Here is a 16,269-nt window from a genome sequence, read left to right on the forward strand (position 1 = left end):
AGCCCTCACGGTTTTGCTTCTGGCAATGGCACGCATGCCACCCCAAAACGCGTCCACACTAGGAAGGTATCCACACCCATATATATGGCATGCTTCGTTCTCCTTCCTAACCGATGTGGGACTAATGTAACACCCCAGCAACCCGCATGTGGATATTGTCCGCTTTGGCCGCAGCCCTCACGGTTTTGCTTCTGGCAATGGCACGCATGCCACCCCAAAACGCGTCCACACAAGGAAGGTATCCACACCCATATATATGGCATGCTTCGTTCTCCTTCCTAACCGATGTGGGACTTCACAATCCCACCCCCCTCAAGGGAGTCCAGCGCCCTCGCTGGCACACCGGCCCGGGTCCAGGCTCTGATACCAAATGTAACAACCCAGCAACCCGCATGTGGATATTGTCCGCTTTGGCCGCAGCCCTCACGGTTTTGCTTCTGGAAATGGTACGCATGCTGTAACATCCCAAAATTTTATTTTTATGTATTGAGATTCTTAGTAGATATATCATATTTTTATATACATATTTTACTATTTATATACGTATTTTACTATTCATGTATACGTATTTTACTATTTATATATACGTATTTTATTAATTACGTATACGTATGTATGAATAGTATTTTACTATGCAATTGCACAGTGAAGGGGCGGCTGAAACGTGGGCTGCGGATTCTTTCCGTTTCAAAATTTTAATTAATTTGAATATAATAATGAATAGTGCATAGTGCATAGTAATTTATAATATTATTTTAATGAATAGTGCATAGTGCATAGTAACTTCAAAATTTCTATAAATAGGGGCTTAAGGTTTTGGAAATTCAGAATTCTAGAGAGAAAGAAATTCTAGAAAAATAGAACGGGAGAGTAAGAGAGAGAAGGAAAAAGAAAATAAGGTTCTGCCTAGGTTTTGAAAGAGGAGGAGAATAGAGAAGGTTCTGCCCTTGTTTCGATAATCATCTAACAAGAAAGAGAGGAGATTCTGCCGAATTCTTTTTATCCAGGTAAGGGGGGGAGTGGTAAACCTCGCTTGGGGGTGTTGGAGTAATCGTTAAATAGTTGTTTGTTAGATTGGCTCCCGATCTTATGCCTGTTGTTTGTTTGTATGAAATATTGTTATTAATGTGCTTTGCTTTTTGCATTACTTGATTTCTTGTCCGTAGTAAATAATAACTATACTATTTTTATAAAAGAAAAAAAATGAATAAATTGTTTATTAATAAAGATATGGAAGGCTAAGCCTCCTATTAATTAATAAATATGTAATTGATGTTAAAAAAGAATAAGTTTTAGAATAAAAATACCTATGCGAACTTATGAAGATCTTATTATGACTTGAGTATATGAAGTATATATGAGACCTATGCGGACCTATGAGGATATGACTGTATGAAATATGTACTCATGACTTGTGACCTACGATCCATGAATGGACCGTTGAACTGTTGAACTATTGGACCGTTGGACTATTGGACCGTTGGACTATTGGACTATTAAAGTTGGATTAATAAAATAAATCATAATTATGAAATATGAATCTTATATGTGTAATATGCTAAATGTTGAGTCTATGAATGTATGACATGCATCATATGCATATATTATTCTAGGTGTGCCGCTGAGGCCGCATACCAGTGATGCTAACAAGGTGTATGATCACCAATGATAGGTGTGCCTTCGGGACACCAGTGATGTAACATGCTAACGAGGTGTATGAACACCAGTGATAGGTGTACCTTTGGGTCACCAGTGATAAATTCTGAAACTTCCGTATGGTGCCACATGCATACATTAGTGAGTCAAGTCAAGAAAATCATTATACATAAGCATATATGTGAGATTGATTATATATGTGAATTATATTGCGTGTGTGTGTGCTATTTAACTTTTATTTCTATACCTGCAACTAAGTGAGAAGTTTCTCACTCCTCTTGTTATTCTTGTATATGTTTAAATTTATGTTGCAGGTAATCTTAATCATGAGGATGTTGGTAATGAAGTCTAGAGGCTTAAGTGGGCATGCTCTGATAGGATGTGACATCGGGCTTAGCTAGGCTTCTTTCTGGGATAATAATGTTTTATTTTCCTTCTTTTGAAATTTAAATATATTTGTATGATATCAAAAAATTATAAATTGATTCCTAACTAGGAGGCACTGCCACCTTTACTGGGATTAATTTATAATCTTTGTTTTATTATGACTTCTTGAGTTTGGTATAAATGTTAATTACGAATGTGCATCTTCTACCTTATGATATTTATTATCACTCTAATATACTTTTTAAATATAGTTAATGCTTATTAAGTAATTATGTTGGGGTAGAGGGTGTCACATTTAGTGGTATCAGAGCAGGTCGATTCTATCGGCCGTGAGTTATGTGTCTACTATGTTTATTGATTGTAAATATATTATGTTATAGTTGTCTGTGTTTATTAAAAGTTCTATATATCCAGATTATGGCTGGTAGAAATGATCGTGCGATTGCTGATGCTCTCCAAGCATTAGCCCAAGCTATGAACAACAACAATATGGCTGGAGTTGTTCCTAACTGGTTGGAGCAATTTCAGAAGAATAACCCGCCGACCTTTAAAGGAGGATATGACCCAGATGTTGCAATAAATTGGCTAATGGAGATCGAAAAGATCTTCAATGCTATGGAATGTCCTTTTCCTCAGAAAGTGAGGTTGGCTACCTTTATGTTTACTGCTGATGCCCATTTTTGGTGGGAAGGAGCACTTCAAAGGATAATAGATGGAGGAATGCAATTAAATTGGGAAAACTTCAAAATAGTTTTTCTTGAGAAGTATTTCCCGGATGATGTGAGAAGCCAGAAGGAAGCTGAATTTCTCGAGTTAAAGCAAGGAAATGATACGGTGGCACACTATGCTGAAAAATTTGATGCCTTGGTCCGTTATTGTACCCATTATCATGGTGAGGGTGGCGAACGGGCTAAATGTATTAAGTTTGTGAATGGCCTTCGTCCTGAGATAAAAACCGCAATTAATTATCAAGAGATTTATCACTACCCAACGCTTGTCAACAAGAGTAGAATCTATGACCGTGATAATCGTGCACGTTCTGTCTTTTACAAGGGAGCTGGAGGTCCTATTCGTGCAGTGAATTCAAATACTTCTGGTAAGAGTAAGCCTTATTCTGCTTCTACCAGATCTCAGGGAAATATGGCTGCTGCCAATAGAACTAAATCGTCCACTGTGAACACTACTGGTAGTGTTGGAGGGTCTGTGTCTATTTCTTCAGGAAGATGTGGAAAGTGTGGACGGATCGGTCATATTAAATCAGAGTGTCGTGACAAGGAGGTTACTTGCTTCAACTGCAATGGTAAAGGACACATCAGTACTCAATGTCCTGAACCACCAAGAACACGTGTCATTGGATCAGGATCGCAAACCGAACGACCAAAGACTATAGGGAGAGTATTTGCTCTTAGTGGTGTTGAAGCTGCTCGGTCAGAAAATTTGATACAAGGTACTTGTTTCATAGCTGAGACTCCTTTTGTTGTACTATTTGATTCTGGTGCAACTCATTCCTTTATTTCCATCTCTTGTGTCCAAAAACTGAAATTGCCTGTGTCTTTGTTAAATTTTGATTTAGTTGTTGAAACCCCTACTAATGGTCCTGTAACTACATCCCTAGTGTGTTTAAAATGCCCTTTGACAATTTCTGATAAACAGTTTCTAGTTGACTTAATCTGTTTGCCTCTTAGTCAATTAGATGTAATCCTTGGTATGGATTGGCTATCTTCTCACCATGTTCTTTTGAATTGCTTTGATAAATCCATTTCATTTGGTGAATGTAAGAGTACGAAATTTCTTAGTGCTTCTGAGATTAAAACTTGTTTAAAGGAAAATGAAAGGGTATACATGATCTTATCTTCATTGACAGTTGAGACTGAGAGTAAGCTAGATGAGATTCCCTTAGTGAGAGAATTTCCTGAAGTATTTCCTAAGGATGTGTCTAGTTTACCACCCGAGAGAGAGATTGAGTTCAGTATAGACTTAGTGCCAGGTACCGCACCCATATCTATAGCACCCTATAGGATGTCTCCTAAAGAGTTAGTTGAGCTTAAGAAACAAATAGAGGAACTACAAGAGAAACAATTCATTAGGCCTAGTGTTTCACCTTGGGGAGCGCCTGTTTTATTGGTCAAAAAGAAAGATGGAAGTATGAGATTGTGTGTAGATTATAGACAATTGAATAAGGTGACCATTAAGAATAAGTATCCCTTGCCTAGAATAGATGATCTTATGGATCAACTAGTTGGAGCTTGTGTGTTTAGTAAGATAGATTTGAGATCAGGTTATCATCAAATCCGAGTGAAATCCGAGGATATCCCAAAGACTGCTTTTAGGACTCGTTATGGGCACTATGAGTATTTAGTTATGCCTTTTGGTGTAACTAATGCACCTGGAGTATTCATGGATTATATGAATAGGATCTTTCATCCTTACTTGGATAAATTTGTAGTAGTCTTCATAGATGATATCCTAGTGTATTCCAAGACCAGGGAGGAGCATGCTGAGCACCTTAGGATTGTCCTTCAAACCCTTAAGGAGAAACAGTTGTATGCTAAATTGGCAAAATGTGAATTTTGGTTGGAGAGTGTAAATTTTCTAGGGCATGTGATATCCAAGGATGGAATAGCTGTAGATCCCTCTAAGGTAGAAGCGGTTCTTGAATGGAAAGCACCTAAGTCAGTTTTTGAGATTAGAAGTTTTCTAGGATTAGCTGGGTATTATAGGAGGTTTATAGAGGGTTTTTCTAGATTAGCTTTACCTTTAACCAAGTTAACTAGGAAGAACCAACCTTTTGTGTGGAACTCTAAGTGTGAAGAGAGTTTTCAAGAACTTAAGAAGAGACTAACTAGTGCACCTGTGTTAGTATTACCTGACCCTAGCAAGACTTTTGAGGTATTTTGTGATGCTTCCAAAATGGGATTAGGTGGAGTACTTATGCAGGAAGGTAGGATAGTAGCTTATGCGTCTAGACAACTTAAGATCCATGAACAAAACTATCCTACCCATGACCTTGAGTTAGCTGCAATAGTATTCGTGCTTAAGTTGTGGAGGCACTACTTGTTTGGATCTAGATTTGAGGTGTTTAGTGATCACAAAAGCCTTAAGTACTTGTTTGACCAAAAAGAATTAAATATGAGACAGAGAAGATGGTTAGAATTTCTTAAGGACTATGACTTTCAATTGAACTATCACCCCGGCAAAGCTAATGTTGTGGCTGACGCTTTGAGTAGGAAATCTCTGAGTGTCTTCCTTGATGATTATGGAATTGCGTATGATTGAAGAATTTAGGGATATGAGTTTAGGGTGTGAACTAACTCCTAAGAGTATTAGGTTGGGAACCTTGAAGGTGACTAATAACTTGATAGATGAAATTAGAAAAGGTCAGAAGATAGACCCTTTCCTATTGAGTCAAGTTGAGAAATTGAATCAAGGTGTGGAAAGTGAATTTAGAATTGGAATAGATGGAGTATTGAGATTTAGGGATAGGTTGTGTATTCCTAGGGTGCCTGAACTTAAGAAAGCAATACTTGAAGAAGGACATAGGAGTAGTCTTAGTATTCATCCAGGAGCAACTAAGATGTACCAAGACCTTAAGAAGATGTTCTGGTGGCCTAAGATGAAAAAGGAAGTGGAGGAATTTGTGTATGCCTGCCTGGTATGTCAGAAAGCTAAGGTAGAACACCAAAAACCTTCAGGTTTCCTGCAACCTTTGGATGTGCCTGTGTGGAAATGGGATAGTATCTCTATGGATTTCGTAGTGGGGTTACCTAAAGCTGCGAAAAACTTAGATGCTATATGGGTCATTGTGGATAGATTGACTAAGTCTGCCCATTTTATTCCAATTAACATTAAAAATTCTTTGGAAAGACTAACCAAGTTGTACATAAGTGAGATTGTAAGATTACATGGGGTTCCTACTAGTATAATGTCTGATAGAGATCCTAGATTTACTTCTAGATTTTGGGAGAGTTTGCATAAGGCTTTAGGCACTAAGCTTAGATTGAGTTCAGCCTACCATCCCCAAACAGATGGTCAAACCGAAAGAACTATTCAATCTTTGGAAGACTTGTTGAGAGCTTGCATCTTAGAACATGGGGGTAGTTGGGATAGTTTCCTACCTTTGATAGAGTTTACCTACAACAATAGCTACCATTCCAGTATTGGGATGGCACCTTATGAAGCTCTATATGGTAGGAGATGTAGAACACCTTTGTGTTGGGTAGAACCTGGAGAGAATGCTATCTTAGGACCTGAGATAGTTCAACAAACTACTGAACAAGTTAAGATGATCCAGGAGAGAATGAGAGCAACTCAGAGTAGGCAGAAAAGTTACAGTGATAAGAGGAGAAAGGACCTTGAGTTTAATGAAGGTGATCATGTATTCCTTAAAGTTACTCCTTGGACAGGAGTGGGCAGAGCACTGAAGTCCCGTAAACTTACTCCACGTTTTATTGGTCCTTATCAAATCCTTAAAAGAATTGGTGAAGTAGCCTATCAAATTGCCTTACCCCCATCTCTTTCAAATCTTCATAATGTCTTTCATGTTTCCCAACTCAGAAAGTATGTCCATGATCCTTCCCATATCATTGAGTCTGACAACATTCAGTTGAAAGATAATCTTACCTATGAAACAGTTCCTCTAAGAATTGATGATACGAGGGTAAAACAACTAAGAGGAAAGGAAATTCCTTTGGTTAAGGTCGTTTGGGGAGGAAATTTTGAAGAAAGTGCTACTTGGGAATTAGAAAGCAAGATGCGTGAAGCATATCCATTCCTATTTTCAGGTAAATTTCGAGGACGAAATTTCTAAAAGGAGGGGAGAAATGTAACATCCCAAAATTTTATTTTTATGTATTGAGATTCTTAGTAGATATATCATATTTTTATATACATATTTTACTATTTATATACGTATTTTACTATTCATGTATACGTATTTTACTATTTATATATACGTATTTTATTAATTACGTATACGTATGTATGAATAGTATTTTACTATGCAATTGCACAGTGAAGGGGCGGCTGAAACGTGGGCTGCGGATTCTTTCCGTTTCAAAATTTTAATTAATTTGAATATAATAATGAATAGTGCATAGTGCATAGTAATTTATAATATTATTTTAATGAATAGTGCATAGTGCATAGTAACTTCAAAATTTCTATAAATAGGGGCTTAAGGTTTTGGAAATTCAGAATTCTAGAGAGAAAGAAATTCTAGAAAAATAGAACGGGAGAGTAAGAGAGAGAAGGAAAAAGAAAATAAGGTTCTGCCTAGGTTTTGAAAGAGGAGGAGAATAGAGAAGGTTCTGCCCTTGTTTCGATAATCATCTAAGAAGAAAGAGAGGAGATTCTGCCGAATTCTTTTTATCCAGGTAAGGGGGGGAGTGGGAAACCTCGCTTGGGGGTGTTGGAGTAATCGTTAAATAGTTGTTTGTTAGATTGGCTCCCGATCTTATGCCTGTTGTTTGTTTGTATGAAATATTGTTATTAATGTGCTTTGCTTTTTGCATTACTTGATTTCTTGTCCGTAGTAAATAATAACTATACTATTTTTATAAAAGAAAAAAAATGAATAAATTGTTTATTAATAAAGATATGGAAGGCTAAGCCTCCTATTAATTAATAAATATGTAATTGATGTTAAAAAAGAATAAGTTTTAGAATAAAAATACCTGTGCGAACTTATGAAGATCTTATTATGACTTGAGTATATGAAGTATATATGAGACCTATGCGGACCTATGAGGATATGACTGTATGAAATATGTACTCATGACTTGTGACCTACGATCCATGAATGGACCGTTGAACTGTTGAACTATTGGACCGTTGGACTATTGGACCGTTGGACTATTGGACTATTAAAGTTGGATTAATAAAATAAATCATAATTATGAAATATGAATCTTATATGTGTAATATGCTAAATGTTGAGTCTATGAATGTATGACATGCATCATATGCATATATTATTCCAGGTGTGCCGCTGAGGCCGCATACCAGTGATGCTAACAAGGTGTATGATCACCAATGATAGGTGTGCCTTCGGGACACTAGTGATGTAACATGCTAACGAGGTGTATGAACACCAGTGATAGGTGTACCTTTGGGTCACCAGTGATAAATTCTGAAACTTCCGTATGGTGCCACATGCATACATTAGTGAGTCAAGTCAAGAAAATCATTATACATAAGCATATATGTGAGATTGATTATATATGTGAATTATATTGCGTGTGTGTGTGCTATTTAACTTTTATTTCTATACCTGCAACTAAGTGAGAAGTTTCTCACTCCTCTTGTTATTCTTGTATATGTTTAAATTTATGTTGCAGGTAATCTTAATCATGAGGATGTTGGTAATGAAGTCTAGAGGCTTAAGTGGGCATGCTCTGATAGGATGTGACATCGGGCTTAGCTAGGCTTCTTTCTGGGATAATAATGTTTTATTTTCCTTCTTTTGAAATTTAAATATATTTGTATGATATCAAAAAATTATAAATTGATTCCTAACTAGGAGGCACTGCCACCTTTACTGGGATTAATTTATAATCTTTGTTTTATTATGACTTCTTGAGTTTGGTATAAATGTTAATTACGAATGTGCATCTTCTACCTTATGATATTTATTATCACTCTAATATACTTTTTAAATATAGTTAATGCTTATTAAGTAATTATGTTGGGGTAGAGGGTGTCACACATGCCACCCCAAAACGCGTCCACACAAGGAAGGTATCCACATCCATATATATGGCATGCTTCGTTCTCCTTCCTAACCGATGTGGGACTTCACAATCCAATGTAACACCCCAGCAACCCGCATGTGGATATTGTCCGCTTTGGCCGCAGCCCTCACGGTTTTGCTTCTGGCAATGGCACGCATGCCACCCCAAAACGCGTCCACACAAGGAAGGTATCCACACCCATATATATGGCATGCTTCGTTCTCCTTCCTAACCGATGTGGGACTTCACAATCCACCCCCCTCAAGGGAGTCTAGTGCCCTCGCTGGCACACCGGCCCGGGTCCCGGCTCAGATACCAAATGTAACACCCCAGTAACCCGCATGTGGATATTGTCCGCTCTGGCCGCAGCCCTCACGGTTTTGCTTCTGGCAATGGCACGCATGCCACCCCAAAACGCGTCCACACACACATGGAAGGTATCCACACCCATATATATGGCATGCTTCGTTCTCCTTCCTAACCGATGTGGGACTAATGAAACAGCCCAGCAACCCGCATGTGGATATTGTCCGCTTTGGCCGCAACCCTCACGGTTTTGCTTCTGGCAATGGCACGCATGCCACCCCAAAACGCGTCCACACAAGGAAGGTATCCACACCCATATATATGGCATGCTTCGTTCTCCTTCCTAACCGATGTGGGACTTCACAATCCACCCCCCTCAAGGGAGTCCAGCGCCCTCGCTGGCACACCGGCCCGGGTCCAGGCTCTGATACCAAATGTAACACCCCAGCAACCCGCATGTGGATATTGTCCGCTTTGGCCGCAGCCCTCACGGTTTTGCTTCTGGCAATGGCACGCATGCCACCCCAAAACGCGTCCACACAAGGAAGGTATCCACACCCATATATATGGCATGCTTCGTTCTCCTTCCTAACCGATGTGGGACTTCATAATCCACCCCCCTCAAGGGAGTCCAGCGCCCTCGCTGGCACACCGGCCCGGGTCCAGGCTCTGATACCAAATGTAACACCCCAGCAACCCGCATGTGGATATTGTCCGCTTTGGCCGCAGCCCTCACGGTTTTGTTTCTGGCAATGGCACGCATGCCACCCCAAAACGCGTCCACACAAGGAAAAACGCGTCCACACAAGGAAGGTATCCACACCCATATATATGGCATGCTTCGTTCTCCTTCCTAACCGATGTGAGACTTCACAATCCACCCCCCTCAAGGGAGTCCAGCGCCCTCGCTGGCACACCGGCCCGGGTCCCGGCTCTGATACCAAATGTAACAGCCCAGTAACCCGCATGTGGATATTGTCCGCTTTGGCCGCAGCCCTCACGGTTTTGCTTCTGGCAATGGCACGCATGCCACCCCAAAACGCGTCCACAAAAGGAAGGTATCCACACCCATATATATGGCATGCTTCGTTCTCCTTCCTAACCGATGTGGGACTTCACAATCCACCCCCCTCAAGGGAGTCCAGCGCCCTCGCCGGCACACCGGCCCGGGTCCCGGCTCTGATACCAAATGTAACACCCCAGCAACCCGCATGTGGATATTATCCGCAAGGAAGGTATCCACACCCATATATATGGCATGCTTCGTTCTCCTTCCTAACCGATGTGGGACTTCACAATCCACCCCCCTCAAGGGAGTCCAGCGCCCTCGCTGGCACACCGGCCCGGGTCCAGGCTCTGATACCAAATGTAACACCCCAGCAACCCGCATGTGGATATTGTCCGCTTTGGCCGCAGCCCTCACGGTTTTGCTTCTGGCAGTGGCACGCATGCCACCCGAAAACGCGTCCACACAAGGAAGGTATCCACACCCATATATATGGCATGCTTCGTTCTCCTTCCTAACCGATGTGGGACTTCACAGCGGGGGCGTTGGTCACACTGAACGACATCACAACATATTCATAGTGACCATACCTAGTCCTGAAAGTAGTCTTCGGTACGTCACCCTCCTTCACCCTAATCTGATGATAGCCTGACCTCAAGTTAATCTTGGAAAACACCGATGCTCCCCTCAGTTGATCCATTAAGTCATCTATCCGGGGAAGTGGATATTTGTTCTTAATGGTCAACTTGTTCAGCTGCCGGTAATCAACACACAGTCGACTACCTCCATCCTTTTTCCTTACCAATAACACCGGAGCACCCTAGGGCGAAACACTCGGCCGCACCAACTGCTTTTCCAACAGGTCCTCCAACTGACCCTTCAGCTCAACTAGCTCAGCAGGAGCCATCCTATAGGGAGCTACCGACACTGGTCCCGCACATGGAACCAAGTCAATGCTAAACTCCATCTCCCTAACAGGAGGCAACCCAGGCACCTCATCCGGGAAAACATTAGCAAAATCCCTCACTACCTCAATATCCGCTATGACCCTCTCGGTCTCCACACTCATAGCAGCAAGCAAAAGACAGCATTCTGCTCCATCTCTCAGCAACGACTCAGCTTGGCCAGCTGAGATCAACAACTCATCCTCCTCCTGAGGGAAAATCAACCTCCTATTGGCACAATCTATAAGAATGCGATTGGCAGACAACCAATCCATCCCTAAGATTATGTCAATGTCCACCAAAGGTAAACAAAGCAAGTTCACCTTATACCTCTTCTCATTCACCACAATTGGACAACCAACACACAACTCGGAAGCAACTACCGAAGCAGAAGCAAGCATCGACACAAGCAATCTCAACCCCAAATCACACACAGGCACACTCAACATAGCAGCACATGCATAAGATATAAAGGAATGCGTAGCACCAGAGTCAAAAAGAATCATCACATCCTTACCAGCAGCTTTGCCCTTCCCCTTCACAAGATCAGAAGAAGTCGAAGCCTCAGCACCCGTCAAGGAAAATACCCTACCAGTAGTAGCAAGTCTGTCACCCCTCTGAGTATCAGCTCTCTATGCACTACTCCTCTAAGTATCAGCCCTCTGCACATGACTCCTGTGAGTGCTCCTCTCTGGTCTGCTCCTAGTAGGACAATTGGCCGACTCGTGGCCCATCTGATGACATCTGAAACAACGGCTCTCCGTGTGTGGACAATCCCTGACAAAATGGGGCCCATCACACCTGTAACATCTCAAAGTGGCCCTCCACTCTGTCTACCCCCACTAGCAGCACTGGAAGATTGCCGAATAACAGAACCCCCTTGCTGTGGTTGGGGCCTATCATACGGCTTCCTCTGACTCTCACCCTTCTTGGACCCAGATGGCCCCCCAGCAGTCCTCACAGCACGGTTACCACCTTCCAACCGCTCCACCACCTTTTCCTTCTCCACTAAAGCCGGAAACTCAGCGATGGCCATAGGCACCACCACCCTCTTCAGCTCATATCTTAACCCATCAGCAAATTTCTTGCATTTCCAGGCCTCAGCTATACCTTGTGAATAAAAATGAGCCAGGTGCTCGAATTTCATCGCATACTCAGAAACTGTCATCCCTCCCTGATGCAGTCGCATAAACTCTGCCTCCTTGGCATGCCTCACGCTTTCTGGAAAGTACTTCCCCATGAATACCGTCCGGAAGCACTCCCAATCAACTGTAACTCCTCTAGCAGCAAGCATCTGATAGGTGCCTCTCCACCAATGTTCAGCGTCTCCCACCAGCATATACACAGCATATGCCAGCCTCTTCTCTGGAGAACATCCCAGAACAGCAAAGATCTTCTCCAACTCACATATCCAGCGGTCAGCAGCCTCTGGATCCGCATCTCCCGTGAATTGTGGGGGATGGCATTTCTGAAACTCAACAAGGTCCCGACTCTCCTGTGACCCTGTAGGTCTTGCTGCACCAGCTGCAGCTCTCTCAGCCTCCATCCTAGCAAAATAGGCATTTTGTTGTTGCATAGCTATAGCCATCATCAATATGGCACGGGCTATCTGCTCGTTGGTCCTAGTCATCGTCTACAAAAGTAACAACATCCTTAGTAAACAATAACTAAACCAAACAACAATCAACAACACAACAAATCATCACAGCAAATTCAGCACAGCAAACATCACAGCAAGACAGCACAACACAGAGCTAACACAACAAAAGCCTAAAGGGACCACCCCCAAAGAATGTCCACTGACTCGAACTGCTCTGATACCACTAAAGTGTAACGACTCGGCTGGTCACTACACATGGCACAGCACACTAGAAACGCCACACAGAAAAGAACAATTGTATACATATAGAGTCTAGAATATACATATACATGGTCCAATCTGAACAAAGTTAAAGTGTACAAAAATTTCAATCCAATGCTACTATCCCAAGTAGCTCAACAACAAAAAAGTCACAAAAGAAAATCAGCTCTGCCGGTCCGCTGAAGACTCACCACTAGTCCGCCACCGATCTCTGCTCTGCTCCCATACATAGTATGATCATTGTAGTCCAAACATCATGGAAACAACAAAGGGTAAGCTAGTGTAATTAAAAATCAACAAATAAATATATGGCAATATGATAAACAACAGCTACAACTTATACCACTCAACAATATCAGCAACGCAATGCGGCAATATCAGCACTGCTTAGCAGCAATAACAGCACCACTTAAGTGGCCCAAACAACACTGCAAAGCGGAAACAACTGCACCGACTTAGCGGCTATAACAACACAACATATGTGGCTAATAACAGCACCGACTTAGCGGCTATAATATCACCCAACTCAGCACAGCACAACACAGCACAACACAGCACATCATAGCACAACACAACACAACAATTCAACACACTTATTTTTTTCACGATTCGGCCCAACCCTCTATAGTTCCACTATACTATAAAATTTTACATTTTAATTCATCGATTCCAGCTCAACAATATACCTCTAATACAGCCTCACATTATTTTCTCAGCACTATCACCTAGTCATCACAGCATATTCATCAAATACAACTTAGTTCACCATATAATAACATTGATTAACAATCTCAGCACAATTCAACAGCCAACATCATATATTTCAATATCTCCTTTCGCGCCCGGCGCACTCGAGGTTGCGCCCAGCGCAGCTCAACCCGAGAGCACCAGGGGCCATCACGCCCAGCGCAAGAGTACTCGCGCCCGGCGAGACTCAACCTGAGAGTTCCGGGCTCTCACGCGCCTGGCGCAATTCTAATTGCGCCCAGCGCCTTCCAGGCAGAGACTCTAAGGAGTCTCGTGCGCTCAGCGTGGCCTAACTCGCGCCCAGCGTGGGGAAGGAAGAGACCTACCAAGGTCTCGCGCTCAGCGCAATTCGCATTGCGCCCAACGCTCTCTTGGAAGAGACTCCTAAGGAGCCTCCGCGCCCAGCGAGTCCAAACGCGCGCCTAGCACGACACCATAATACCCAAAACGTGTCACCATTGATATCGCGCCCGGCGCAGCCCAAGTCACGCCCGGCGCGGGCCAACCAGAGACTCCCATTTGCAAGCTCGCCCGGCGCACACAGCGCCCAGCGCGAACTCATCAGTAATTCTCCCCAAGTTCGAAAATCTTCCAAATCCCGCAAAACTTAACAGCAAAACCACATGCAATCCAACCAAAAGTTCCCATTCTCATCAAATATCAATAAAAACAGCTCATTTTCAACATGCAAACACAAATCATCAAAAACCCTGAAATTTCTTCAAAGTTCCGAAACCCCAAAAATTCAATTTTAATCCATCTCAGCCAGAAATCATCCCACAACAAGCAACATAGGAGTATCTAAAGCTCATTCCAAATCGAAAACAGCCAAAATAACTAGCTTCCCTTACCTCGGTAGAAGATTCCGAGCTTCAGGATGAAGAAAATGGAGAGAAGAAGAAGAATGGCTTGGGAGGAATTCCACACAGCTCGGCTAGCAACCCAACACCACTACTCAGCTCCTAAGATCACCACAGCCAGCTAAGATTAGAGAAAAGGAAACTGGGAAAGGAGAGTGTAAAGAGAGGTGAGTGAGAATAGAGAGTGAAAGAGAGTTGGGGAAAGGAAGGAAGGAAGGGTGACTCACAAAAAGTATATTTATAAATTATATATAATTATATATAACTATATATATATATATATATATAATGGTTGACGCTAGAAAATTCATTGTGCTTGATCATTTAATAAAAAGTACATTTAAGTCTATCAATAAATATATAAAAATATTATCATCATACTTTATAATACACTTAAATGGAATAATTTAATATATATTATATAATTAATAAAAGGTGAAAAAAATATATATATATATATATATATAATTAATTATAAAGTGTATTATATATATTATATAATACACTTTATAATTAATACTTGTATATTAGAAAGAAAAAAAAGGTGAAAATAATATATATTATATAATTAATAAATCTGGAATAATTTAATTATTTTTTATTTAAAAATTCGTAAAAATAAAAAATTATGATTTTGTGACGGATTTTGAATCCCTCACAATTTGTGACGGATTCTGTGACGAAAAATTTTAAAAAATTGTATTCCGTCACAAATTCCGTCACAATTTGTGAGGGATTACGTATCCCTCTCAAAACAGAAAATTTTATTGCACAATTATTATATTTAAGAATTATGTATAAATAAAAAATATTTTGCTAAAAAAATAATTAAAAAATTATGAAACTAAAATATTTTTTTCAACAAAAGATTAAAAATTAAAACATAAGAAATGAATTAATTTAAATAATAAGTTGTCATTTTGAAGTATAAGAAATTAAAATATGAATTAGAAAAAACTTTTAATTTAAAAAATACTTATGAAATTATAAAAAGACAATATTAATTTTCATTTTAACTAAAAAGCTAAAAATAAATATATAAAAGTATATTTATAAATTATATATAATTATATATAACTATATATATATATATATATATATATATATATATATAATGGTTGACGCTAGAAAATTCATTGTGCTTGATCATTTAATAAAAAGTAAAATTAAGTTTATCAGTAAATATATAAAAATATTATCATCATACTTTATAATACACTTAAATGGAATAATTTAATATATATTATATAATTAATAAAAAGTAAAAATATACATATAATTAATTATAAAGTGTATTATATATATTATATAATACACTTTATAATTAACACTTGTATATTAGAAAAAAGGTGAAAATAATATATATTATATAATTAATAAATATAGAATAATTTATTTATATTTTATTTAAAAATTCGTAAAAATAAAAAATTAGGATTTTGTGACGGATTTTGGAATCCCTCACAATTTGTGACGGATTTTGAATCCCTCACAGTTTGTGACGAATGCGTTCCCTCACAAATTGCGACGACTTCTTAGGCCGTCACAAATTGCGACGGAATTTTACTCAAGTATTAACATTTATTTAAGTAATTTGTGACGGAAAATTTATTAGTTAGTGACGGCATATTTCCGTCACTAATTGTGACGGACTGAATTTTTTCGTCGCTAAATATTTTGTGACGCCATTTTTTGTTACGACCCAAAATCCGTCACATTTCCGTCACTAATAATTTTGTGACGGATTTTCTTTAATTGTGTGACGGATTCTTTC

The 16,269-nt window shown here is 40.0% G+C and overlaps 2 protein-coding genes across 2 annotated transcripts; one reads left to right on the forward strand and one right to left on the reverse strand.

Moving 5' to 3' along the window:
- Window positions 1-408: 408 nt before the first annotated feature.
- On the forward strand, window positions 409-9,030 carry LOC145955638 (uncharacterized). The gene is made up of 2 exons (XM_083070610.1): window positions 409-3,490; window positions 8,379-9,030. The coding sequence occupies exons 1-2, from the start codon at window positions 2,380-2,382 to the stop codon at window positions 8,414-8,416; spliced, it is 1,149 nt and encodes a 382-aa protein (XP_082926736.1). The 5' UTR covers window positions 409-2,379; the 3' UTR covers window positions 8,417-9,030.
- A 1,873-nt stretch (window positions 9,031-10,903) lies between these two features.
- LOC145956112 (uncharacterized) lies at window positions 10,904-11,533 on the reverse strand. Its single transcript, XM_083071672.1, has 3 exons — window positions 11,358-11,533; window positions 11,060-11,255; window positions 10,904-10,960 (listed from the first exon to the last, which is right to left on the reverse strand). The coding sequence occupies exons 1-3, from the start codon at window positions 11,531-11,533 to the stop codon at window positions 10,904-10,906; spliced, it is 429 nt and encodes a 142-aa protein (XP_082927798.1).
- Between the last annotated feature and the right edge of the window lie 4,736 nt (window positions 11,534-16,269).

This window comes from Cajanus cajan, chromosome 3 (assembly GCF_000230855.2).
Source record: "Cajanus cajan strain Asha chromosome 3, NIPB_CcT2T_4, whole genome shotgun sequence".
Taxonomy (NCBI): Eukaryota; Viridiplantae; Streptophyta; class Magnoliopsida; order Fabales; family Fabaceae; genus Cajanus; species Cajanus cajan.

Excerpts from the sequence above, each read along its gene's own strand:
- LOC145955638 (XM_083070610.1), top strand. The coding sequence starts at position 2,380 with ATGTGTCTACTATGTTTATTGATTGTAAATATATTATGTTATAGTTGT. Across the intron at positions 3,491-8,378 it reads GTCAGAAAATTTGATACAAG|GTAATCTTAATCATGAGGAT; the intron begins GTACTTGTTTCA and ends TTTATGTTGCAG.
- LOC145956112 (XM_083071672.1), bottom strand. The coding sequence starts at position 11,533 with ATGATTCTTTTTGACTCTGGTGCTACGCATTCCTTTATATCTTATGCA. Across the intron at positions 11,256-11,357 it reads ATTGTGGTGAATGAGAAGAG|GAGGTTGATTTTCCCTCAGG; the intron begins GTATAAGGTGAA and ends TTGTGCCAATAG. Across the intron at positions 10,961-11,059 it reads AGGTGCCTGGGTTGCCTCCT|GGTCAGTTGGAGGACCTGTT; the intron begins GTTAGGGAGATG and ends GTTGAGCTGAAG.